This window comes from Symsagittifera roscoffensis, chromosome 5 (assembly GCF_963678635.1).
Source record: "Symsagittifera roscoffensis chromosome 5, txSymRosc1.1, whole genome shotgun sequence".
Lineage (NCBI taxonomy): Eukaryota > Metazoa > Xenacoelomorpha > Acoela > Convolutidae > Symsagittifera > Symsagittifera roscoffensis.
Window position 1 is genome coordinate 39,791,207 of NC_087066.1, and position 26,021 is coordinate 39,817,227.

General features: G+C 35.7%; 4 protein-coding genes across 6 annotated transcripts in view; all 4 read left to right on the forward strand.

Annotated features, from left to right (window-relative positions):
• The window catches only part of LOC134845457 (U2 small nuclear ribonucleoprotein A'-like), a 361,634-nt gene extending 357,546 nt beyond the window's left edge, over positions 1–4,088 (forward strand). The window contains exon 3 of the mRNA XM_063862346.1: positions 72–4,088. Coding sequence (XP_063718416.1) covers positions 72–610 — 539 coding nt within the window. The 3' untranslated portion in view covers positions 611–4,088. The remainder of the gene's footprint in view (positions 1–71) is intronic.
• Positions 1–26,021, forward strand: part of LOC134845453 (phospholipase DDHD1-like) — a 332,903-nt gene that overhangs the window by 17,051 nt on the left and 289,831 nt on the right. The window lies entirely within an intron of this gene.
• On the forward strand, positions 4,179–7,501 carry LOC134845452 (uncharacterized). 2 transcript variants are annotated; one of them, XM_063862339.1, is made up of 3 exons: positions 4,179–4,847; positions 5,225–5,658; positions 5,854–7,501. In XM_063862339.1, the coding sequence occupies exons 1-3, from the start codon at positions 4,294–4,296 to the stop codon at positions 7,134–7,136; spliced, it is 2,271 nt and encodes a 756-aa protein (XP_063718409.1). In that variant the 5' UTR covers positions 4,179–4,293; the 3' UTR covers positions 7,137–7,501. The 2 variants fall into 2 exon arrangements, with proteins under 2 accessions (XP_063718409.1, XP_063718410.1); XM_063862340.1 differs by having other exon boundaries at positions 5,225–5,625.
• Positions 10,461–13,585, forward strand: LOC134846343 (glycerol-3-phosphate acyltransferase 1, mitochondrial-like). Its single transcript, XM_063863654.1, has one exon. It carries the CDS (start codon positions 11,490–11,492, stop codon positions 13,569–13,571), a length of 2,082 nt encoding a protein of 693 aa, XP_063719724.1. The 5' UTR covers positions 10,461–11,489; the 3' UTR covers positions 13,572–13,585.

Below are 26,021 nucleotides of genomic sequence, written 5' to 3' on the forward strand. Positions count from 1 at the left end.
TAAGTGCGAGTGAATAAGTGTCGCTCAATCTACTGTTGCGAATTTTAAATAAATTGTTCTTTTTTGTTTAGAAAATGCATTGCCAGCCCTGGAAGATCTTATTCTCACAAACAACAACATTCAAGAATTAGCTGATCTAGATCCTCTGTTTTCCATCAAAACTCTGCAAAGGCTATCTTTGCTACGAAATCCTGTGGTTTACAAGAAGCATTACAGACTATACTGCATATTCAAACTTCCCCACCTGCGATTTTTGGATTTCAAGCGAATCAGAGAAAACGAGAAAGAAATGGCAAAGAAAATGTTTGCAACAGAAGAAGGAAAAGCGTTAACCGAACAGGTCAAGCAGCAGAAAGAAACGGCAAGTGTCGCTTCGAAAGAGTTCGTCCCTGGGCAACCATTAGGTCCTAGTCCAGCGGAACTGCAAGCAATAAAGGAAAAAATAACCAAAGCTACAAGTTTGGAAGAGGTCGAAAGGTTAAAGGTCATGTTGCAATCGGGCCAAGGTGTCCCTGGTTTAACCCTACTTGAGAGCCAAAAACCCCAGAGCGAAGGTCAATCAACTGTGCCGAAAAGAAGATTCGAGCAAGATGAACAGATGGAATCGTGATCGAAATAACCCTCCTTTTTTCACATATTCAGTTTCATTTGATTTAGACTTCAATGATTTTTGTCCAAATGTTGTCTGTTAATATATATTTGTCTGGTCTATTTATGGATGAGAATTAGGCTCTAATTTTGATTGATTGTTTCCTTTGTCTTACTTTGAGCTTAAGATATTCGTCGTAGTCAGTTTTTTAATAATATAAATTAAAGTCAAGCACAACTTAATAATACGGCGAGGAATGTTTTTCTTGAGAGTTTGTTTGGAAATAATGATTGCTTTCAAACTGAGATTAATCTAAAATTTCTGTCTTTAAGTTTGAATGGTCCGTTGATTATTAAGCATCTAGATGTCTGCTAGATTAAACTGTATGAACTTTTTCATCGTAAGAATAGCTATTTTAAAAATACATAACGTCGACTTCAGAAACTGGCTCATAATTAACCGAAGGAATTATAATACAGTCAAAAAGAACATTTGCTTGTGTTTGCGAATTGCAGCTTCGCCTCGGTTGTATATTTTTCTGATAATGCAAGTAATTTAATTCAATTTTAAACGGAAATTTTCTGGTTGCCAATACTACCTCCTTTCCCTAAGAATATTACCACTCAGTCTATATGTCGAGATTCATGATCTTCTTTTCCTATTGTCAATTAGAAACGGTGATTATGATATAGAGGAAACATTAGATAAAAATGATTCGCTAGGAAACACCAGACAAAATCAAAGAAGAGAAAACAGGCTGTACAAATCAAGATTGAAAAGCGATGACAACTTTTCCGACGAACGAGATTTCTCTTCAACTACGTATCCCGAACGTACCCCAATTTCGGCAACGAACTTAACAAAGATACCTTGCAGAAAATCTACTGGCACTTCTTTGTTAGACACTACTCCTAGGAAAACAAATGCACATGGAGAATAATATGCAGATGTGGGAACTGTAACATTTCAAACAAGATAAAACTGAACTATGAACTTGAATCTGGGTGCGAACCCTTGAGAACTGTCTCTAAATCTTTTACTACTACTACTACTACTACTAAGGCATTTATCTTTTTAAAATTGTTTATTGATTTTCCTATTTTTATCAAGAAAGAAAATAATGAATCTTATATTGTGAGTTTTTCTTTCATCGGATCTTTCACACATTGGAGTTTATTTGAGATAAATTTTTTTTATAATCAATTTTCGTATTGAAGATAAATTTCTTCCATAATTGATTATCATGTAGCTCGTAGACATCATAATTGATTTTAATTTTATTATTATCCATTTTTTCGATTCTATCTCATTTTAAACATGCGTGGACATAAATGCAGAGAGTAAGGTAAATAAAGTTGAGCAAAAAAAACTAAAAAATGAAGAAAAACGTTGTGAAGAGAAAAATAAAGAAACAAGATAACACTTTTTATCCAAACAAACTTTAAACCTCAATTTCAATTATTAGATTTGCGAAGCAAAATGTATTATTACGAACTTTCTTTTTTTTCCAACCTAAGTCACAAATATTGGTGTCACTTTTTGGGAACCTTTACAGCTTTTTGATAGCTTGTGCTTTGTCATTCGAATAATAATAAGTTAACATAGTTGAAGCATTTTTAATTCAGCAAATGAATTGAAGTTTTTTTAAAACAACATAGAAATATTAAAAACTTGATTTCAGATTTTTTCTAACTTTATATCTCGCAATTTTTTTGAAATGCATAATTTAAAATAAAGTGGCTTTATGCTTTGCGGTTGATTACATGCAAAATTACATGCTCTTTATTTGGCGCTACTTTTGCCGCATCGAATTGGGATTTTATTAGCATGTGTTATTGGTGGTTAGTTTTTGTGGATTTTAAGCATCCGTGGCTGATTGGTTAGTGCGTGAGACTCAAATTTGCTAGGTCGCAGATTTGAATATGACACGTTGCCGAGTTTTTGCTAATTCGAGGTTTATTTTTACCTTTTTTTATTTAACTTGATAGAGCCGCATTAAGTCGTGTTCTCGTAAATGTTTGCGAAGCGCAGCTTCGCCTCTGTGTGAACGTGTGTTTAAAGAGTGCAACAGTCAGTTTTTGATTGTACAAAATTTTGAAAGTTTTGGGCTAAATTTAGAAAAATTACAATCCATAAATGATTTTAGATTGATTATAGATTGATTTTATTGATATGACTTTGTTAAAACCATAATCGTTTATTAATCCATAACAATTGGTTTTTAAAGGCTTCTGTGGAGCCAAATTTTTATACATAAAACTCAAATGTGAAAAAAAAATCCTATTAACAACTTGTCTAACAAAATAGCTGAATGATTTGATAGACCGATTGATATATTCAACTGAAATTAGGCATCTGATTCTGTTTTCTTTTGCGCCGAAGTAACGTCCATGCTCTAGATAAAAGTCCCGGATTCGTATCCGGCTAGAATCTGTACCTTAATGAAAATTTTCTGCATAGATTTATGGTTGTTCCAGTTCTTACATACGGAAGCGTCGCGTGGTTTGCGAGCAAAAGCAACAAAGCTCATTGAAGGTGTACAACGTGATGCAACCAGATGGATTGTTGGCTTTCATAGTAGTTTATCATATTCCGAAAGCTTCTCCCACTTTCCTTTTACTGCAAATAAACGATCTACTGTTGTTATTTAAAGTCATCAATGATCATCATGCTGTGCAGTGGAGTGACTCGATCAAATTATTCTCGCCTTCAATCTACAGTTCGAGAGGGTCGAGCAGAACGTTATTCGACATTCCGAAACTTCTGGTATAGATCGCAGAGACTCGCCAACATCTTATATGCGCGTTTTGGAATCGACGTATTTTCTTACCACAACTTGAAAAAGAAACTTCTGACTTGTTTTTGGAATTTCTTCTCAAACTATTATTCTTCTGAAAATCCTTGCTCGTGGGCAATTGGTTGTATGTGCTATCTTTGCCGTGAAACTAGTTTGTAACGTCTTTTCTTGTCTTTTAGGGAACTTCTGTTCCCCTCAATCATTTTGTATATTCTTATATAATCTGATTGTAAATCCTCAATAATAATAATAATCATAGAAAAATTTATTTGGAATATCGCCTGTCTGCTTATTTTTGCCGAAGTAGACAAGCGATAGGAGTACACTTTTGCGTTGCAAGTGTTACGAAGCTCTACTTTCCCGCTGCGTAAAAAAGTGAGGCTCTTTTGCCTTTTTCCCCACCTGTGAAACTTTACTAGTGAACTTACTGTTCACATTGTCAGAGTGTTACAGAAACTGGCATGCAGACTAATTAGGCCAAGACAAACATATTTGGTCCTGATACTTTACCTTGTAAAACCCCTCGGTACATCATAAAATTGATGCATAAGTGAGATTGGGGAGGGGGAGGAAAAAGAGCCAAAAGTGATTTTATCTGATCACATGTAATTCTATTTTTGTCCGATTCATTCATATCACTGACCAGTTTGAGTAAATAAGCATCAAGTGAAGAATAAATCAGAAAAAAATGTTATGAACCAACTGTTTTGTAGAAGGAAGCGGTACCTCGCTTCTCTGTGTTTTTTTTCCTAAGCCCTGGACGAAAATTGATTTGAGCTCGTCGTAAGTAATTTATTTCAGACTACTCCGACAACACCATAATTTAATCTTTTTCAGGTTTAGGCAAAGCCGCCGTATTGTATGTGTGAATTTGTGTATTAAAGAAACTCCGTTGAACTGAGTCCAAATGTATTACGTGCAAGATCTCCTGGCTTATAGGACCGGAACTTTCGGGAAGCTATGGTTTGTGGCGCACCAGGGAAAACTGAAGAATCGGAGAGATTATGAGTCGATAGAGGTAGCCAAGAAATGCGAGGAGTTGCTGAAGCATTTTCCATTCGCCATGACGACTGTGTCCCTGCTCGAGAGCTACTCGCTTCACGGAGTTCCGCTCTCGATACGAACTTGTTCACATCTGATGTTCGGAATTGTTCTTGTGTTCCATAAACAGATGGAGTATCTCTACCAAGACTCTCAGAGGTTCCTGGCTAATCTGAAACCTATGAAACTTAGTTTGAAGGAGCCGAAAAGGAAGGACCTGGCGTTTTCGAATGATTTCATTCTGGACAACCCGCCACTACCGGAGAACTGGGAGCTGGAGATGATATCGCCCACTGAGCAGGCGAGGCTGCTTGAAAAAAGCCAAAATGTGGAGAATCCTTTTCTGAATCTAAATGCCTCTCACTTGGTCGATGATATCAGGGACATTACTCTACGAGAGGAAGGACGCGACTCAAGATTGTGAGTGATAGTCTAGTTCCTTTTTATTGTCTGTTTGCTCGGAGAACATTTTTACGTTCTCTCGGAGAACGTTCGCTCAGAGTTATTTGTATACAGCAGAGTATTTAATTACAGAATAAATTAATGCTTTTTTGTCATTTTTATTGAGAAATAGTGTTTGCCGTTAACGAGAAGGGCTTGTAACGGATAGGTTACCTTTTTTTTATAGAAAATCTGGCAAACAATTTTCCAAGTTTGTGGTCTCATTTTACCGTTTTATTTTGGCAACAGCCAAGATTTCATGATCCACTAACGCGTTCTCTGCTTAGAATAATTTGGTGTATATTGTAATAAAATGATATTTGACAATAAAATAATTTTGGCGGTAAATGATTCAGGGCGGCGTCGAGTATGTATCGGTTTCCGAGAGAGATTGAAGGTTTGGATCCGGATGACCAGGCACTGACCGAGGAGGAGAAGCGACAACAATGGGTACTCATGAACAGCTCTACTGACGTTATTGCCGAGTACCTCAGCTCCAATGTTTTTCCTCCCCTCCCCCACGTAGATCCAGGGGTGGGTGACCTCTTAGGAATTATGGACTTGCAGAATCTGCAGACTCAAGTGGGGTTGGAACTGCAGCAGCAACAGGAAGAGAGATCAAATGCTGTTTCAAAAGAGATTCAGAGGATTCAGAAGTGGTCTCCATCAGGGGCGAAATGCGCGAGGATCTCAGAGTGTGAGGGAATGCCACTCATCCACAAAGGAAGCAGTTTAAAAGATAAAAAAGCACATGCAAGTGAGGAGAACAGGGAAAATATCAATCAATTGGGTTATTGCCATTTGTTTCATTTCTCCAGTTAATGCGTGTCATTAAAATTGTATCTGAAATCCTACAACTGCAAAGTGGTTTTTATAAATGGTCTCGGGAATCATAATGTTAGCGAGGATAGTTTTCAGTACAACCAGTGAAGTTCTAGAAATGAATTTTCATGTTTTTGAATTGTAGTGATTGTTTTGTTTATAGGATTGAACTTAGATGTTACAAACTATTGTGACGTTTCAATGGGACTCAGCGGCACGCTCCATGGCCCGTCAGTGCTGGGTGAAAATATCAACCTGTACAATGCTGGACTCTCCGTTTCGTTGCCTCGGGTGGAAACGCCACTGACTAGAACCAGTTCGTCCCAACCTCTAAATCGGGAGATGCTAAGTGAAGCTGCTGCAAGAACGAGCGAAACAGAGGGAATAGAAAAATCTAAGTTTCCGAAAAGAGTGACACCTCTAGTTGAGATGGACCAAAGCGAGATCCCTCATCGCACCTGGAAGCGAGACTCAATTTTAGGTCGAGTGAGCGAAAGCAGATCAATTCAGCCTCACCCGTTTATGTTGCAAGACACCTTGGACAGAAGATCTAAGCGTAGACCAAAGCATATCGACTTTGGTCCGATTCGAATCAGTGACAGAGCTATGAAAAGATGTCTTACGGACTCGAGCGATATTGTGCGACCGTTCGTTCCGGCTCCTTTGAGCTTTGATTTGAAAGCGGATGAACTTGTGACTTCGGCAGGAAGGGCTTCTACGTTGGGAAGCGAGCTGAAAAGAGTTTGGGGTGAAGCTTTCGGGAGTCGCGGAGATTTTTCGCAGCCTGAACTGCCGTTAGCTGAATTGCCTTCGCTAGGTTTGCCGAGTGCTGAAGTCATTCGAGAAGCTCCTTCGGACAACAACACAAAGAACACAACTGAACCACTAGCTACATCAGGTCGTCAAGTAGCCGAACTATCTAAGTCGAGTGCTGAATTAGCCGATCAACACTTGCTGTCGTTTGAAAATTCAGAGCTTACAAGGACTATGGTGGTTGAAAATGAAACTCTAAGAACAATTCAAGAAGGAAGAGAAACGTCGCTTGTATCGAATCCTGTTTTTCCTCAAGAAAATTCTCTGGCGCCACCGGTTTCTGGTGCCAGAAATTCAGTTAGGACTGGCCTTGATAGTTCATTGGACTTCGATAGTAGCTTGTCGATGAATAAAAATGATGAGGTTATATTTGAAAGGGTTGGAAAATTAGTCGAGGCTTCGAAAGATGAAAATGAAAGAGTCTTCGGTCGCTCTGGTACGATCTTGTTCAGTCAATTGTGTCCAGTGACATCGTGTAAGAAGCGGGAAGCTTGTCGGGCATTCTACTCTCTGCTCAATATTGCGAAAGCTGAAAAGATTGAAGTTGATCAACCAAGGGTATCTGAAGCAAGAAAGATCAGAGATCCTATTTATGTGAAGGTGGCCAGAGTTGAAGGCAGAATCTACTCTTGAAACTAAGTAGTTGATTTGCTTTGAACATGGAATCGCGGAGTTCAAAAATGAAAAGTTCGGACTCAAAGTCGGAAGTGACTCAAGAATCGATAATGTGATCAAAAACGGAGCTGTCTTAGTTACTGTTTTGGAAGTTGTTTGTTGAACTTGTTTTTGGTTAAGTTGCGTTATATGTTTTCAGTTTGGTTCATTGTTGATTATAATATATCCAAAGATATGAATGTAAAACGTTGAACGTTTGTTAATTTCAAATTTGTTAATCAGAAACCAAGTAGTTGATTTTATTTTACTCTGGATGACCGGATAGGTTTTTTTGTAAATTTCATTTCATGATTAGATCAAAACTATTCTATTTTATGATACGAAGGGTCAGATTTAAAAAATTTGAATTCAAATGTTAGTTTATGACCACAGTTTTTAAACGCTTTTAGGATACTTGACTGAAAGTGTGGAGGAGCTTTGTCTTCGGTTGTGTTAGTTAGGTTGCGTGACTTTTTCTGCGGTTTTAACAGTAAGTGTCAACAGGATCGTGCGTGGGATAGAAAGTTTTTAAGTTTAAAAAATAAGATTTCTGGCGGAGAATGATTTTTGTTCCGACCATTAAAAATGGGGAGGAAATTTGTTTTCGGATGTGTTTTAATTTATTTAGTAAAACGTACTAAGACTTGTATGCGACCTATATAAGAGTCTGAGCTACGTTCATCAACTCTAATATAAACTGATGATTTTTTCTTTCGGGAGTCTTGAAATTTGTCCAGGCGTAAGTTTATTTTTTCGCCGTCTGACTTTTGATTTCTTAAGTTCAGTTCATTTGTTAAATGTAATGTTAAATGGAAGGCAATGCCACTATCGAACAGCGACAGTGTAAAAGTCACAAAAACGTGATCGTCTTCCAACTTCGAAAATGGAATTTAAGTATCAGATTTCTAAGGGGGTTAATTTTATCGAAAAAGTGTATCATAAAATGTTCCGAAATTCAAAGAATTTTAACGTCATATTTTTTTTGAACTTCGAAAGTTGAAATTTTTTTCAAAAAAACTAGGCAGTGTTTTTTAATCATTTTTTTCTCATAATTTTTTTTTTAAAACGGATGTCTGATTTGCCTAGGATTTTTTTTGATTTCCCAGTAAATTTTTTCTACAAAAACTTGTCCAACTAGCTCTTTTTACTATGGCTGTCCAATATGCCTAAGTTGTAGTTTTTTGTTCAGATCTTTTTATTACGCCGCACAGAAAAAAAACACTCATTTGAATTTTTTTTGGTTTTTCTTAAGACTATTCTCGGAGCATTCTGTGCTACTTGCACATTAACGGGCTATCCTTGTTCTCAATTGGTTTCGTTCGGCGACATATTTTCAGCGAAGCTCTTCTCAGAATATTTTTTGCTAAATGCCTGGACGTGTTGTATGTTGTCGGGATATATTTGGCAAGTATGAAAATACGAAGATAATCAATTGTAATAGGTTTGTTCGTCTAAATGATTTGCTCCCTGGTAATATATTTTTGGTGACCTTAATTGGTTCAACAGATTTTTCTCCACTTTGCTGGTGTCTTCAAAAGTATGAGCTTGTTGGAGACCTTTTCAGTTGAAATCAAGCAATCTTAATCAACAGTTACCTGGAAAACAAATATCGACTTCTTTGAATGTTTCCTTTGGTTCATGGATTTTTTTCATCGAACTGTCTTTTGGACTTTAGTTCATCGAACTGTCTTTTGGCTATGTTTGCTCGAGTTTGACAAGATAGCTCTCAAACAGTTGTGAAAAATCAACAGTTTTATTGAAAATTTAGAATTCCAACCGTAAAGAATGATTTTTGTTCAGACCATTGAAAATGGGAACGTTGTATTCGCGTGTTTCAGTTTTTTTTCTTCTTGTTTTCCACGCAAAATCAGTTATCACAAATAATTAGTGGACTCGGTCGATTATCATATTAAATCCCTTTGATTCGTGATTCGAACGACATCGAAAATATTTTCAAGTGTCGAGAAAAACCGGTTTCAAATTTTTGATTTACTCAAGTAGAGTTAGTTTTTGGAGTTTTTAGCGCCATCCTAGGAATCAAAAACTTAAAAAATTCGAAAAATATCCTAAAAAAATTGAAGAACTTTATAAACAAGTTTTTTCTTCGTTTTTCTAGTATTTTTCTGCAAAAACTGTCTTCTATTTTGCCTGTTTTACTATGACTGACGAATATGCCTACGTTTTTATTTTTTGTTCAGTTCTTTTTATCTCACCACGCAGAAAAAAAAGAGAAACTAATTTGAAAAAAAAAACTTGTTTCGTATTTTTTAAGACATGGTCGGAATTTTCTGTGGTACTTGAACACTAACCGGCTCTCCTTGTTATTGTTGTTTTTTGTCGGTAGATAGTTTTCTACGAAACTTTTATCAGCCCTTTTTCTGACAGCCCAGATGTAACGAAGCATGTCTGTGGATGTACTGTGATCAAAAAGTTGCTGCGCTAAGAGTAGGAAGGAACAGCAGCCTTGGTTCCTTTTTAGTTTTTTTCAGCCAATTTCGACTACCTCAAGTATAGTTGTTATTCGGCTAAGAGTGGAATCATATTAAAGCCCTATTGGTCGTGATTCGGATTTTTAAATTTATTTCAATGAAATTCTCTTAGTGTTTTTTTCTGCAGTTTTCTAACTTTACTTACCGCTCTTTTTGCTTTTTAGTCTAATTCAATCGCCCTTTCTTCAGAAAACAACAGGGTATTTAGACAACAGAAAATGCAAAAATTGTATTTTCTGAATTTTTTGATTTTCCTAAATCAATTTGTTCAGTACATTTTGTTCTACTTGCAAAGCAACCGCGGCTATATTTAATTGTATTCAACCTCCTTTCGAGTTTTGGGGTTCAATTTTTTTAAAAGGTTTACGAGGCAGCGGTGGTGTTCCTATACAGCGGTGTTAAAACTTTGTTATACTAAGATAATGTCGCTCGTGAGCTACGAGAAAGATGAGTAAGACTGTTTTTAGCGATTTTGAAACCTTAAGAAATTTTCTTTCAATGATCGACGGATACATGGAGGCCAAGTGTTTAAACTTGAAGAGAAAACTTTTCTTTCCCGTTTCGTGACGGTGGGCTTCAAAGTAGTAGGCTTAAGGACAATCAAATCTTTGTCTAGATAATTGTGCAATTTTTGCTCTGCCATTTTTCTCTAGAAAGTTGTTTTCGCCCATCGCACCGTTCATAATATACTAAAGACTCATCGTCAGTATAGTATTTCAAGTTAACCTTATTTAGTTTGTTTTGTGAAGTATCTCGGTATTGCGTTTTTAAGTATAAAAACAGACCAGAAAATTAAATAGGATTATTTATAGGTAGTATGTAGTTATTGCAAACCTTATTAAGTAGCTGTCCACGAATCAGATATGCGGTTAGTTTAGAGATGAATGGGTCACATTCCACGCCGCGAAATCGGCAAAATGGCCACGCCTCTTTCCGTGGCGCCAAAACTACAAGTTTCTCCCGTGGCGGCGTTAGTTTTGGAAAGTCAACCCCCAAAATTCCGAACTCAGTTTCCAAACTCATTGAGGGGGAGAAGCCGATTAATTTACAAAACCGACACTCGCTTGCAATGCGAATGTCGAACTCGGCAATGAATAAACGTCAAGATAGCCAGGACATATCCATATTTGGAAGCAGCGACCAACATCGGCTCGTGGACAAATTATGTCCCTGGAAAAACGGCAAACGGAATCTTGACTCCTGTGGTTCGTATTACGAAATTGATAGCACGCAGTGCTGTAAAGTATGCACAGCTAAGAGTTTCGAGGAAACATGCAGTGAAAAAGTTGGGAGTCTAGGTTACTGCAATGTGCTTCAGCTTCCCTATGATTTCAGAGTCTGGACATATCAGGGTTCGGGAAGGTTCATGCCTCCATTTTTGAGGTACCTTATTTTTTCAACCACTGCCAAAAGATTCTTTTACCATTCAATTACACCTCGAGTATTTACTAATCGTCATGTAAATGCATTTATGTCTGCTAAGTTACATGCAATGCCTGGAGGTGGAAATCCGTTGCAAGCCAAAGCCTCTGATGAATGTCTAGCATCTGCTTTGAAATTGGAGAAAACGGAGCATTTAAACGAGCGACAGAAAACAGTTAAGTACTGGACCGCCCGGGTAATGCAAGAGTATAAACAGTTTGCAGCCTCGATGACGGGACCTGTAGTGTTTCTGTTTGGCTGGCTTTTAATGAAGTTCCTGAATAAAGTTTACTAGAAAATTATTGTCACACAAGCTCACGTTGAACGGCTGAAAGAGATAGAAAATTTGAATGCCAACCGAAAAGTGCCTATAATTTATATACCTCTACACAAAAGTCATGTGGATTACTTACTTATATCGATGGTGCTGTGGCAGTATGGTTTGAAATGGCCTCATATCATAGCAGGAAACAATCTGAAGCTTCCTGGACTTGGGGGACTTCTGGCGCGCATGGGAGCCATATTCATTCACCGTAGTTCTTCAGTTTCAGTGCCTTTGAAAGCGCAGAGCGCCAGAAAGAGTTTCATTCGGAGACTATTGAGCCGAAGACGAAATCGGAATCCGAGTCAAGCCGAGCGTGAACAACCTGTCGAAGATTCAGATGCGCGTGTAAGAAGAGAAAGCATCGCGAAGTATAACTGCTACGTGACAGTACTGAAAGCATACATTGAAGAAATGTTAAAACTGGGATGGCCCCTGGAAGTGTTCATCGAAGGTGGTCGGAGTCGTCTGGGAAAGCCGATTGCGGACCCGAAATTCGGGATCATTTCAACTATCATGGAAAGTTTAGACAGTAATGTTCTGGACGACGTTTTGATAGTACCAGTGGCAATATCTTACGATAAAGTGATGGATATCACGGGGTTCCATAGAGAGTGGCAGGGACTCCCTAAACAGTCCGAGTCTTTTTGGGGCACAATCAAAGGAGTGTTTAAACAGTTAAATGTCCGTTATGGAACTGTGAGAGTCACTTTTGGACAACCTTTCTCAACTCGTCAAATGGTAGCTTCGTTGCTGTCTCGGGAACCAAAAATGAAAAGTGAGTCAGTATATCTCGAGAACTCGAAAGAATGTGCTAACGAAACAGGAGACGTAGTCCTAAGTGAAACAAATACGAGTTTGTCTTCACAGCTGTCGATTCCCGATTTCAAGTCGGTTGATTCGAGTCATTACTTGCGCAATCAGGGAAACATGAGACCTACTCCTAAAGCTGTTGTTGCAAAACTAGCTGTGCATTCGCTGTTTTTAGCACAGAAATCTTGTTCAATAATGAGCACTCATTTAGTTGCTTTCGTTTTGTTGAATAGGCATCGAAAAGGAACTTCAGTTGCATTATTGGTCCAGTCAATAGCGTCTTTGATGTTGGACATTCAACGCGGTGTCTTGTACCGGTCGGTATCTCTTGGCTTCACAGGAACTGCAGAACAAGTTCTACTTTACTTCAATTACTTATTTCCGAATCTTATCAGAGTTCCACCGGAAGTTGGTTCATTAAAGAGTACCAACCGGGAATTCTGGGAAACGATTGCAATAAAACCAAAATTGTGCAATTCAGATATTGTCTCTTGTTTTGAACTGAGTTACTTGAGCAATCATCTGTCTTGTCGTTTAGCAGGCGAAGCTATATTGTCGACCGCTTTGTTTTCAGAAGCAGGTGTAACATACGAAACGGTGCTCTCAAATAACGTCAATGTTTTTGTGTCTCGATCTAACGTTCTCGAAAAATGTGCTGACCTGGTAATGCTTTTAGATACAGCCGAGTTTTTGATCATCCCGCCTTGCCAAGACTGTAATGATTTCTTTGAAGACCTCTTTTGTCATTTTGAGTCTTGTAACTTGGTTCACAAGGAGAAAGAAGTCGACAGTCTGTTGTCGAAAAACGAACGCGAAATGCAAGAACGAATTGCGGCCGAGTACGAGTTTAATGTCGATAGTAGCGATGGTGAAAGCGACTTTCTCTACTCATCTGAGGACGATTTTATTGGAGAAATTGTAGTGAGTTCAAAACAAACTACTAAGTCAACTAGTGTCTCGAAGACTCTTCAGATTCAAAAAGAGGATAGAATTTATATCAACTTTGAAGATGAGGATTCAAAAGCGAAACTTCAAATGTTCGCAACCATCCTTGGACCAATTATGGAGTGTTATTGGCTAGTCTCGATGAAGTTGAACTCTCTCCTGCATCAAGATTTAGCCTATGATTTGTTTTTGAAGCAATGTCACGCGCACCTGAAAGAAAGACTGAATGAAAATCTTGTCAAATTTGAAGAAGCAGCTTGCTTTGAGTATGTCAAAAACGCTCTAAAACTATTTATTTCAATATGTGTTTTGAGAACATATATTGCGCCGAATGCGCTGAACTATGTAACTCTTGCTGATCATTATAAAGATTTTGATCAATTGTCGGAATTTCAGAATTTGTTTGTACAGTTCAAATTATAACCACTGCGGTTAAATAAATTAGGTTATCAACATATTTTTGCCAAAATTGCGGTAAAAAGATAGCATGTCTTGAGATGCCGTTGAGGTTTCAGCTGCATTTTTCTTAGGTACAACCCAGCAAGCGCTTGTGAGAAATCCAGGATGATAAACGCCAAGTATTGATGCCAGTATGTTGGCGTATTAAAAAAAATTGTATAATTTCTAGTCGTATGATTTAACTTTCGTAACAAAAACATATAGTCATATAAATTGAAACACATATCATTAGTCAAACAGCAGTAATTCTAAGATTTTTTAGGTTTTTTTTGGCTGTACACAGCTTTTTAATCAGAGCATCCTAAATTAAATCGCGTAAGTAGTTTTTCAACTGCCTGAATTGGATGAGACAGTAAAAACTTGCTCTGATTTTCTGTTTTTGCTAATTCTTCTCGGTACCAAAAAGTCGGGTTTCCAAAAAACTGTGCATAAAAAGCATTTCCAGTCTGATTGTGTTAAAGCTGTTTTTTCGACATAATCTGAATCTGAACGCTTGTTTTTCTTCACCGGAGTTCGATTAAACATCCCTGCAAATGCTCTTTGAAAAGTTTTTTTTGTGGAACCCCGATGTTACAACATAAGACTTTTGGTCATAACCTTTTGCTCTCTCTGAAAAATCTAGTTTTCACTAGGATCTAGCATTTCACTAGGGTATCTAGAGCTTTTGCGATACAAAATGCTTCGTTAATTCTTGGGTGTTTCAGTAAGTTTTCCTTTGAGTTTAACCCGTAACTGTTATTTTTCTTTAATCATTAGATAGGTAGCAGAGGTTAATTTTGAAAATTGTGTTGTTACCCGTTCGATTTTGAATTTTTTAGTCTCATGCGACAACTCAATTTGTACCTGAGAACTTGAAGCGACTAATGGGTTTTGAACGAGATTTGGCAAATTGATTATGATTAATTATTGTTATCTGAATTGAAGCGCTTAATAGTCAAAGCAGAATAAAACTAACTGAATTTTTTTCCCATTTTTCTAGCTTGAAAGGAAAGTTGGAAAAAGAATAAAAGAAAAGATGAAAAGTATGGGCGAAATGTATGAGGGGCGAAACGTGTCAATAAATTTCAGAGGGGCGAAGTGTGATGTTATGATATCCACTTTGATTCCTACCCAAGTCCCAAATAGAAGTGCTCAATAGCAACTTTTTTATTTTAGTTTTAACTTTTCTGTTTTCACTAATTGAACGTTTTTTGCTTGTTTTTTCGATGTTGCAACTTCGTTTCTGAGTCGAAATATATTTTTAGAATCTGAAGCACGACTGAAAGGGTGTCAAATTGATACGCTTTCGATTTATAACTAGAGACTAAAACCGCTTCTCATTTACAAGTAGGTATGTTGGGTCAAGTTTGCAGTTTAATTTGAAAGAATGATAAATTTAAGTAAGCCCTTGCATTTTTAGCAAAAGAAATTATGCGTTGCTCAGAAGGATTTCTTTACACTACCGTAAGCATGTTGCTGCCCTGATTTAACAAGATGTAATTATAAACAAGGATAGCCATCACTGTACAAGTAGCCCAGAATGTTCCGACCATAGTCATACGAAGTTTTTTTCAAATTAGTGTCGTTTTTTCTGCGTGGTGTGATAAAAGGATCTGAAGGAAAAACTAGAACTTGGGCATATTTGAAAATCACAGTGAAACAAGCAAATTGAAAAAATAGTTTTTGTAGAATAATTACTAGATAAGCGAAAACAAACTGGTAATTTTTTTTTCTTCAAATATTGTTTCTGAAATATTTGATCTTTTTGATGCCTAATAGGGCGCTAAAAACTCCAAAAACTAATTTTACTTCAATAAAACTAAATTTTTAAGGCTTAAATTAAGCTAAAATAAGCTAATGTAAGCCTGCTCAATCTCTCGAAATTAGACGAAAAACCGAAAATTTCTAACCGGTTTTTCTCGACACTGGAAACAATTTTCGGGAATTTTTTAAGGTGTTTTCAAATTACGACTGAAAGGGTTTTAATATGATGAACCCGGTCCGATGATTATTGGGGTTATCTGATTTTGGAAAAATTAGAAAAATTTTAAGGTCAGCCAAAGGGGTTACTCTTTGAGTAGTCAGGGGGCCAAATTCCTGAGGGGGAAGGTGCCCCCTAAATCCGCCCCTGATTTCACGTTTGGTTTTTTTTCGCGAAATTGGGATAATCTGAAAGTTGAAAATTGGAATATTGCACGCAAAATTCCCTATTTTCGGTTAACGCGTAGCAATATTAGAAGATTTGTAAAAACTATCTAAATTTTTATCTATACCACTGTCAAAGGGCTTGCAATGCAAAGGGCCTCTTTAACCTCTGCATTCTGAATTTAATATCAGGACTTTGCAACCATTTCTCACATGATGAAACTCTAGTGAAACTTGATTCATACTAGCGAAAATTATCCATACAATCTTGGTTTGAATGTAAGCATGTCCTTTATTAATGGAGATTGACTTACAGATTAAGAAAAAAAGTCGGGTTTCCAAAAAACTGTGCATAAAAAGCATTTCCAGTCTGATTGTGTTAAAGCTGTTTTTTCGACATAATCTGAATCTGAACGCTTGTTTTTCTTCACCGGAGTTCGATTAAACATTCCTGCAAATGCTCTTTGAAAAGTTTTTTTTGTGGAACCCCGATGTTACAACATAAGACTTTTGGTCATAACCTTTTGCTCTCTCTGAAAAATCTAGTTTTCACTAGGATCTAGCATTTCACTAGGGTATCTAGAGCTTTTGCGATACAAAATGCTTCGTTAATTCTTGGGTGTTTCAGTAAGTTTTCCTTTGAGTTTAACCCGTAACTGTTATTTTTCTTTAATCATTAGATAGGTAGCAGAGGTTAATTTTGAAAATTGTGTTGTTACCCGTTCGATTTTGAATTTTTTAGTCTCATGCGACAACTCAATTTGTACCTGAGAACTTGAAGCGACTAATGGGTTTTGAACGAGATTTGGCAAATTGATTATGATTAATTATTGTTATCTGAATTGAAGCGCTTAATAGTCAAAGCAGAATAAAACTAACTGAATTTTTTTCCCATTTTTCTAGCTTGAAAGGAAAGTTGGAAAAAGAATAAAAGAAAAGATGAAAAGTATGGGCGAAATGTATGAGGGGCGAAACGTGTCAATAAATTTCAGAGGGGCGAAGTGTGATGTTATGATATCCACTTTGATTCCTACCCAAGTCCCAAATAGAAGTGCTCAATAGCAACTTTTTTATTTTAGTTTTAACTTTTCTGTTTTCACTAATTGAACGTTTTTTGCTTGTTTTTTCGATGTTGCAACTTCGTTTCTGAGTCGAAATATATTTTTAGAATCTGAAGCACGACTGAAAGGGTGTCAAATTGATACGCTTTCGATTTATAACTAGAGACTAAAGCCGCTTCTCATTTACAAGTAGGTATGTTGGGTCAAGTTTGCAGTTTAATTTGAAAGAATGATAAATTTAAGTAAGCCCTTGCTTTTTTAGCAAAAGGAATTATGCGTTGCTCAGAAGGATTTCTTTACACTACCGTAAGCATGTTGCTGCCCTGATTTAACAAGATGTAATTATAAACAAGGATAGCCATCACTGTACAAGTAGCCCAGAATGTTCCGACCATAGTCATACGAAGTTTTTTTTCAAATTAGTGTCGTTTTTTCTGCGTGGTGTGATAAAAGGATCTGAAGGAAAAACTAGAACTTGGGCATATTTGAAAATCACAGTGAAACAAGCAAATTGAAAAAATAGTTTTTGTAGAATAATTACTAGATAAACGAAAAAAAACTGGTAATTTTTTTTTCTTCAAATATTGTTTCTGAAATATTTGATCTTTTTGATGCCTAATAGGGCGCTAAAAACTCCAAAAACTAATTTTACTTCAATAAAACTAAATTTTTAAGGCTTAAATTAAGCTAAAATAAGCTAATGTAAGCCTGCTCAATCTCTCGAAATTAGACGAAAAACCAAAAATTTCTAACCGGTTTTTCTCGACACTGGAAACAATTTTCTGGAATTTCTTAAGGTGTTTTCAAATTACGACTGAAAGGGTTTTAATATGATGAACCCGGTCCGATGATTATTGGGGTTATCTGATTTTGGAAAAATTAGAAAAATTTTAAGGTCAGCCAAAGGGGTTACTCTTTGAGTAGTCAGGGGGCCAAATTCCTGAGGGGGAAGGTGCCCCCTAAATCCGCCCCTGATTTCACGTTTGATTTTTTTTCGCGAAATTGGGATAATCTGAAAGTTGAAAGTTGGAATATTGCACGCAAAATTCCCTATTTTCGGTTAACGCGTAGCAATATTAGAAATTTTGTAAAAACTATCTAAATTTTTATCTATACCACTGTCAAAGGGCTTGCAATGCAAAGGGCCTCTTTAACCTCTGCATTCTGAATTTAATATCAGGACTTTGCAACCATTTCTCACATGATGAAACTCTAGTGAAACTTGATTCATACTAGCGAAAATTATCCATACAATCTTGGTTTGAATGTAAGCATGTCCTTAATAATGGAGATTGACTTACAGATTAAGAAAAAAAGTCGGGTTTTCAAAAAACTGTACATAAAAAGCATTTCCAGTCTGATTGTGTTAAAGCTGTTTTTTCGATATAATCTGAATCAGAACGCTTGTTTTTCTTCACTGGAGTTCGATTAAACATTCCTGCAAATGCTCTTTGAAAAAGTTTTTTTTTTGTGGAACCCCGATGTTACAACATAAGACTTTTGGTCATAACCTTTTGCTCTCTCTGAAAAATCTAGTTTTTACTAGGATCTAGCATTTCACTAGGGTATCTAGAGCTTTTGCGATACAAAATGCTTCGTTAATTCTTGGGTGTTTCAGTAAGTTTTCCTTTGAGTTTAACCCGTAACTGTTATTTTTCTTTAATCATTAGATAGGTAGCAGAGGTTAATTTTGAAAATTGTGTTGTTACCCGTTCGATTTTGAATTTTTTAGTCTCATGCGACAACTCAATTTGTACCTGAGAACTTGAAGCGACTAATGGGTTTTGAACGAGATTTGGCAAATTGATTATGATTAATTATTGTTATCTGAATTGAAGCGCTTAATAGTCAAAGCAGAATAAAACTAACTGAATTTTTTTCCCATTTTTCTAGCTTGAAAGGAAAGTTGGAAAAAGAATAAAAGAAAAGATGAAAAGTATGGGCGAAATGTATGAGGGGCGAAACGTGTCAATAAATTTCAGAGGGGCGAAGTGTGATGTTATGATATCCACTTTGATTCCTACCCAAGTCCCAAATAGAAGTGCTCAATAGCAACTTTTTTATTTTAGTTTTAACTTTTCTGTTTTCACTAATTGAACGTTTTTTGCTTGTTTTTTCGATGTTGCAACTTCGTTTCTGAGTCGAAATATATTTTTAGAATCTGAAGCACGACTGAAAGGGTGTCAAATTGATACGCTTTCGATTTATAACTAGAGACTAAAACCGCTTCTCATTTACAAGTTGGTATGTTGGGTCAAGTTTGCAGTTTAATTTGAAAGAATGATAAATTTAAGTAAGCCCTTGCATTTTTAGCAAAAGGAATTATGCGTTGCTCAGAAGGATTTTTTTACACTACCGTAAGCATGTTGCTGCCCTGATTTAACAAGATGTAATTATAAACAAGGATAGCCATCACTGTACAAGTAGCCCAGAATGTTCCGACCATAGTCATACGAAGTTTTTTTTCAAATTAGTGTCGTTTTTTCTGCGTGGTGTGATAAAAGGATCTGAAGGAAAAACTAGAACTTGGGCATATTTGAAAATCACAGTGAAACAAGCAAATTGAAAAAATAGTTTTTGTAGAATAATTACTAGATAAACGAAAAAAAACTGGTAATTTTTTTTTCTTCAAATATTGTTTCTGAAATATTTGATCTTTTTGATGCCTAATAGGGCGCTAAAACTCCAAAAACTAATTTTACTTCAATAAAACTAAATTTTTAAGGCTTAAATTAAGCTAAAATAAGCTAATGTAAGCCTGCTCAATCTCTCGAAATTAGACGAAAAACCAAAAATTTCTAAACCGGTTTTTCTCGACACTGGAAACAATTTTCGGGAAGTTCTTAAGGTGTTTCAAATTACGACTGAAAGGGTTTTAATATGATGCATCACTCAACCCGGTCCGATGATTATTGGGGTTATCTGATTTTGGAAAAATTAGAAAAATTTTAAGGTCAGCCAAAGGGGTTACTCTTTGAGTAGTCAGGGGGCCAAATTCCTGAGGGGGAAGGTGCCCACCTAAATCCGCCCCTGATTTCACGTTTGATTATTTTTCGCGAAATTGGGATAATCTGAAAGTTGAAAATTGGAATATTGCACGCAAAATTCCCTATTTTCGGTTAACGCGTAGCAATATTAGAAATTTTGTAAAAACTATCGAAGTTTTTATCTATACCACTGTCAAAGGGCTTGCAATGCAAAGGGCCTCTTTAACCTCTGCATTCTGAATTTAATATCAGGACTTTGCAACCATTTCTCACATGATGAAACTCTAGTGAAACTTGATTCATACTAGCGAAAATTATCCATACAATCTTGGTTTGAATGTAAGCATGTCCTTTATTAATGGAGATTGACTTACAGATTAAGAAAAAAAATTTTGGTTCTAAATAAAATACTGCATGATTAATTATGAAATGAATAGAATTCAATTTTTGAAATAAAAACCTTTATAAAAGATTTGACTTTTATAAAAAAAACTTTATAATAGAATGTTCTGCATATGAGAAGATGAAAGGTCCGAGTGTTCTGTCCTGTTTGCGGGGTTTTCTCTAGTTTCGTCGCGTTGCCTAGTGATAAATTGATATAATTAAATTAGCGAAAATGTATGTTTGCAAGCAGTAGAGTTGTGTGCGGCTCGAGAAGGTTTTGGAGAGCTTTTAGTACTGTGCATTAATAGCTACGTTAATTTAATCATCCTAAATTGGCGAAAGAAGTCTGGGATCGATGTCGAACTTGGAGAACCAGGCTGGATACCTATCGGGGTTGCATTTGAGGAACCAAGGCATCTTCTTCAGTTCCCCATACAACCGGTTCTCCTTGATTAGCATATCAATTTTCTTCAATCCTCTTTTTGTGTAGGGGTACTTCATTTGAACATCGCACACCTAGTAATAATAACACCAACATATTACTAACAAATTATTGTAGTATTACTAGGCGCGTTTGTGGTCAGTCGTTGCACGATAACTTTTTTCTCCTGATTTTTTAAATCTAATTCTGTTAACATCGGCGCGCTGAAAAAAACATTGGAGGAAATGCGAATATTTACGAAGAATCCGATGATATATTCCAATTCAAGTGCATGGTTTGAACTTGCTATTAACCACAAAATACCCCATTAAATATCGCCTTACTTGGGCCTTATACTCTGGAAATAAGTCTAAAGATTAGAATTATAACCGGCAGCTTCTATAGCTTACTTGGATTAACGCTCTTTTGCGGAAAATCTGCGAGATCTAGCAGATCTCGCTCTTTTGCGGAAAATAGGTGTTTGAAAGTGAAAGTTTGGTAGGATGGTCGCGTTTTTTTCAACTTGCCTTCTCGAAATTTTTTGTATATTTAAACCCAATGCATGATGTCTTTTAAATCTTAAAGGCTAGTCTCATACCTTAAAATTACCTGAGCGACATTGCAAATTAACAAGGCTTTTAAAGTTTTTTTTGCAACTTGATCTGCAAATTAAGTATAACGATAACCTTCTGAGCAATAACGATCAATCTTTTAAAAATAACGATGAACCTTTTTAGTATAACGATCAACCTTTTATTCGATCAGCCTTTTGAACAAAACATGGTACAAAAAACAAGACACCGTATTTGAATGGCCGCAATTTCATGGCATGGCCTCAAGTTGTATTTTTCTAGTGACTGGCTTTTGAAAAAATCACGGAACATAATTTGCAGCATAGTTGATTTTTTGATTCAACGGTTTTTGATAAATTACGCATTTTTAAAAATTTTATTTTTTGCAGAATTAATTCTTTGTATATTTCATACCTCGCGAATTTCATTTTTTTCCTTCGTCAAATTTCCGTCTCGGAGTTTTGCAATGGATGGCATGGACTTTTGAAGGTACCTGAATCCTTCGTAGTCGGCATGTAAGGCAGCTTTGGTTAGTAAGTTGGGTAAGTAATAGTAATGGGACATGTGCATTCCTCCTAGTAGGAATCCTTTTTTTGGAAAGTTATCTTTCCGACGCATACCTGCATAATCCGTTCAAAAATGTGCTCTAGAGGCTCTTCTGTCAATAGCTAATTTGAGGAAGAATTTTAAAATTCCAATAAGATTGCGAGCATCAGTTTGTGTTCAAAGAAATTGGTTGGAAGTTTTTGATTTTTTTTCGATTTGGTTTTAAACCTTCCGAGCTCGCAATTTCAAGTTTATATACCAATTAATACATTTCTAATCCAGAAAAAAGTTACTTGGAACAAAAAAATGCCTTGGTTTCATTTGGATTCAGTTAATTTCACGCTTGCAATACGCATGAACTGGTAAATAGCGCGCATTAGTTCTAGTTAATCCAAATTGGCAATCTTTACCACCCTACCTTCATACAAAGTGGTCACAGTTGAAATATATTTTTTTGAACTTTGAGCTCAGGAAATCAATAATTTCAGATGCCAATTAATTTTTTTTTTCAAAAACGGTTTATAAAATAATCCAATTTGGTCTGAATAAGAAAAACCATGCAAGCAAATATCTTTCGTCAATTTCTTCGAAAGTCGAAGCAACAAGACTGATCGTATTCGTGCGAAGCACTGCATCTTATGACTGCCGATTTACGTCGCAGTATTTGTTTTTGAAAAAATTATACTCGACAAACGTTTAAGTTCAGAGTTTTTGAAAAGTTATTCCCCCACACGCTATGCAAGCAAAAATGCTAGCAAATTATCTACGAAAGTTTGAACTACAAGGTAATTGGGCGAAGCCTTGCATGTTATAACTGCCGATTATTATAGAATTTGTTTTTGCTAAATCAAGTTAATGCGATTTGAAAAAAGAAACGATCAAAAAGTTAGGAAATTTTTTCAGATTTTTTGGAAAATATGATTTCCTCAACACGCTATGAAAACGAAAAAGTTTTATTTCAAGTATAAAATTCTGTATTTACAAAACCAGATAATTTGCATCATTTCAGCTTTGCATAATTTCTGAGCCGGATTATGTCGCCATTCACGCGCAAGTTCGAATATATCGCGCATTAATTATTCTAAATTGGCAGTTTTCCAACCCCTTTAGTTCTACGGAAAATGAATTTCCACGTTTTTTTAATATTCAATTCGCAGATTTAGTATCTTTTGATTGTAAAAAAAGTTAACCAAAATCTCTTTTTGAAAAGTTGAAGTGTCTAAAAATGCCACGATCACAAATATTTGTCAATTTCTTCGAAAGTCGGTATAACAAGATTGCTCGTACGTAGGTGAAGCGTTGAATTTTTCGGTAATCCATTTTTTCATTTCAAACGTTTGACGCTACGAAAAGCGCAATTTGATTTTTTTTAGCCTGGTTACGTAATTATTATAAGCTGAATGCTTTTGTTAATTCATTTTGGAATGGTTCAATTCTCCGCTTACGCTTCATAGCACAAAATGATTTGCGCAACTTTGAATATAAAATAAATACACTTCATTCAGTTCAAATTGGCAATTCTCAAGAATCAGTGAGGTCACAAAAGTTGAGCTGAGGTAAAACTTTAATTGAATTTGACCTCAGATCATCGTTATAGGTATGAAAGAAAATATCAGTACGTTCTATTATTATCGATAATAATAATAATAAATTGTTTGCAAATTAGATTCCATTCACTGTAAAAGTTACTACATTTACAACTAAACGAAATCTCATTGCGAGAACGCCGTGGAACTATGCAGCCCGTTTTCAGGCGCCTCTGATGATGCTATGACTTCTGTTATTTTTAAATATCGATAGTTAATCAAGAAACCGAAGTAAAATTTAATGATTTGAAGAGGAAAAAAAATTGAAGTGAAAAAAAGGGGAAAATTTCAGCAGTATACCTACCCTTGACAGCAAATCTTTTTTTAAAAAATACTAATTCTAGTCAAAAATGAGTTTAAACAGTTGATAATTTCCTAGAATAAAATTGTCCAAAAACTCAAGGTTCAAGATTTGTAATTGATATTGTGTGCAGCTCTGAATCTTAGTTACAAAATCTGGGTAGTATTTTAGAACAAAGTTGAAAAATTTTCTAATTCTAACGTTTACAGAAGTTTTTTGATTACCTTTTGATTGCACAGGTATCTGCCTAGCTAAAACTCTCTTATTCAAAATTGTATTCAAATTTTTCTCAGTTACAGCTTCCTGGACAATGGTCGATATGCACTCTTTTCTCAAAACCTTACATAGTAACTTTAATAATTCATAGATATGTAATTCCTTTACGAAGTATATTTTGCGTTTTTGTCTCAGTTCTTCGATGCTTTCGTTTCTTCTCTTAAAAAAATAATTTTACGAAGCCATTTAATTTTAAGTTCAATTGTTTCTAATTTCGTTTTGTCTGTTGACGCGTAAGCCAAAACCCCGTATTGTAAAATGGGTTTCACACAAGCGTTATATGCTTTCAATAGTTGATCTTTACCTAAAACTTTCCTCAACCTGTAATACATCCCACAAAACATTGACAATTCATTTTCAATTTTTGTAATATGATCAATAAAGGAAAGTTTAGAGTCAATTTGAACACCTAAGTATCGGAACGATTGTTTTTCTTCAATAAATATTCCATTCATTTTGACATCTGATTTATCACTCCTCTTTTTAGATAGTATCATTGTTTTTGTTTTATCTTCATTTAAACTTAGCTTGTTTTTTTTCTAGCCAACTTGCTGTTTTGTCCAACGCTTCTTGATGTTTACCGGTTAAGTCACTGTTTTTAGCTGTTGTTTTAATGACAGTGTCGTCTGCATGTAGAATCAGATTACTTTCACTATTTTCATTTAGCTCAATATCATTTATATAAATGATGAAAAGAAGCGGGCCTAGTATGGATCCCTGTGGTACTCCATAATTCACATTTTTATTTTTGAGAGCGTTTGGTTTTAGTGGCAACATATTGTTGTCGGTTTTTTAAATAAGATTTTAGAAGATCAAAAACAGGTCCCCGAAAACCATATGCGTCACATTTCTCAAGTAAAAGAGTGTGGTCAACTGTATCAAAGGCTTTCTTAAGGTCAATGAATGTGCACTGTGTCTTCGTGTTATTAGAGTCCCAATCTTGACGCACTTCTTCTATTAGGGTTATCAAAGCATCAATTGTACTCCTTTTTGATCTGAACCCAAACTGGCAATTTTGTAGTATTTGATACTTAGTGAGATATTGGTTCATTCTGTTATAAATGACCCGCTCAAAAATTTTACCTACAACTGGTAAAAGAGAAATTGGCCTGTAATTTGATGGGTCTAGATCATTGCCTTCTTTAAAGAGAGGTTTAACTTTGGCAATTTTGAAACTGTCTGGAAAGACTTGTCTATCCAAACATTTTTGGAAAAGTTTTGTCAAAACTGGAAGCAGAACTGGACAAATTTTTTTCAAGTAATAGTGATTAAGTCCATATGTATCCAAACTAAACTTGGTTTTTAGCGATTCGAATATATTTGAAATTTCACTTGGGGTTATATCAGCTAAAAACATTGAGTTAATTTGCTTTCTGACTCTCAATTCTTTTAAAGTTTTAAAATTCCTCGTCAATTTTTTCCCAATATTTGCAAAGAAGTCGTTAAATTCATCAACATTTATGTTTTTTTTCTTCCTGGTCGTTGTTCTTGGTAGCACATGTTAGGTCATTATACAGACGGAAAAATTCTCTACTGTTGTTGTTGGATTCCAATCGTAATTTGTTTTGATAAAATGCTTTTTTTTCTGACTCAGCAGTTTGCGAACTAATTTGCTTTGAGATTCAAATTTACTTCTGGCTTCAGTGGTTCCAGTTTTTAAATAAAGTTTCCTAAACCGGTGTTTTTTCGATGCTGCATTTTTCAATTCATTATCGACCCAGTGCTTCGAAGATTTTCTATTTGATGTTTTTTCTGGTAAAAAAAGATTCAATGTTATTTCTGAGCTTTTCGTTCAACAATAAAAAAAGCTCATCGCAATTAAATTGGCTAATTTTTGTTTCAACCTCTAATAAATTTTCATATAAAGACTCATTTAGTTCTTTCAGAAAAGATTCCGATTGAAGTTTGTACCATGGTCGGGTTTTGGTAATAAAAGGTTCCTTTTTGCATATTTGTGATGTTGTGTTTAAAATTACTCCATAATGATCAGTTACCGATGTTTTAAAGATGGTTACTGGTTTTTTTACATTGGAAAAAAACAGATCTATACACGTCTTGCTGGTCTTAGTTTCTCTGGTTGCTTGATTTCCATTTTGTAGGAAAAGATCGTTTCCATTTAATATACTTATAAGTTCAGAGAGTCGTTTACTCTTTCT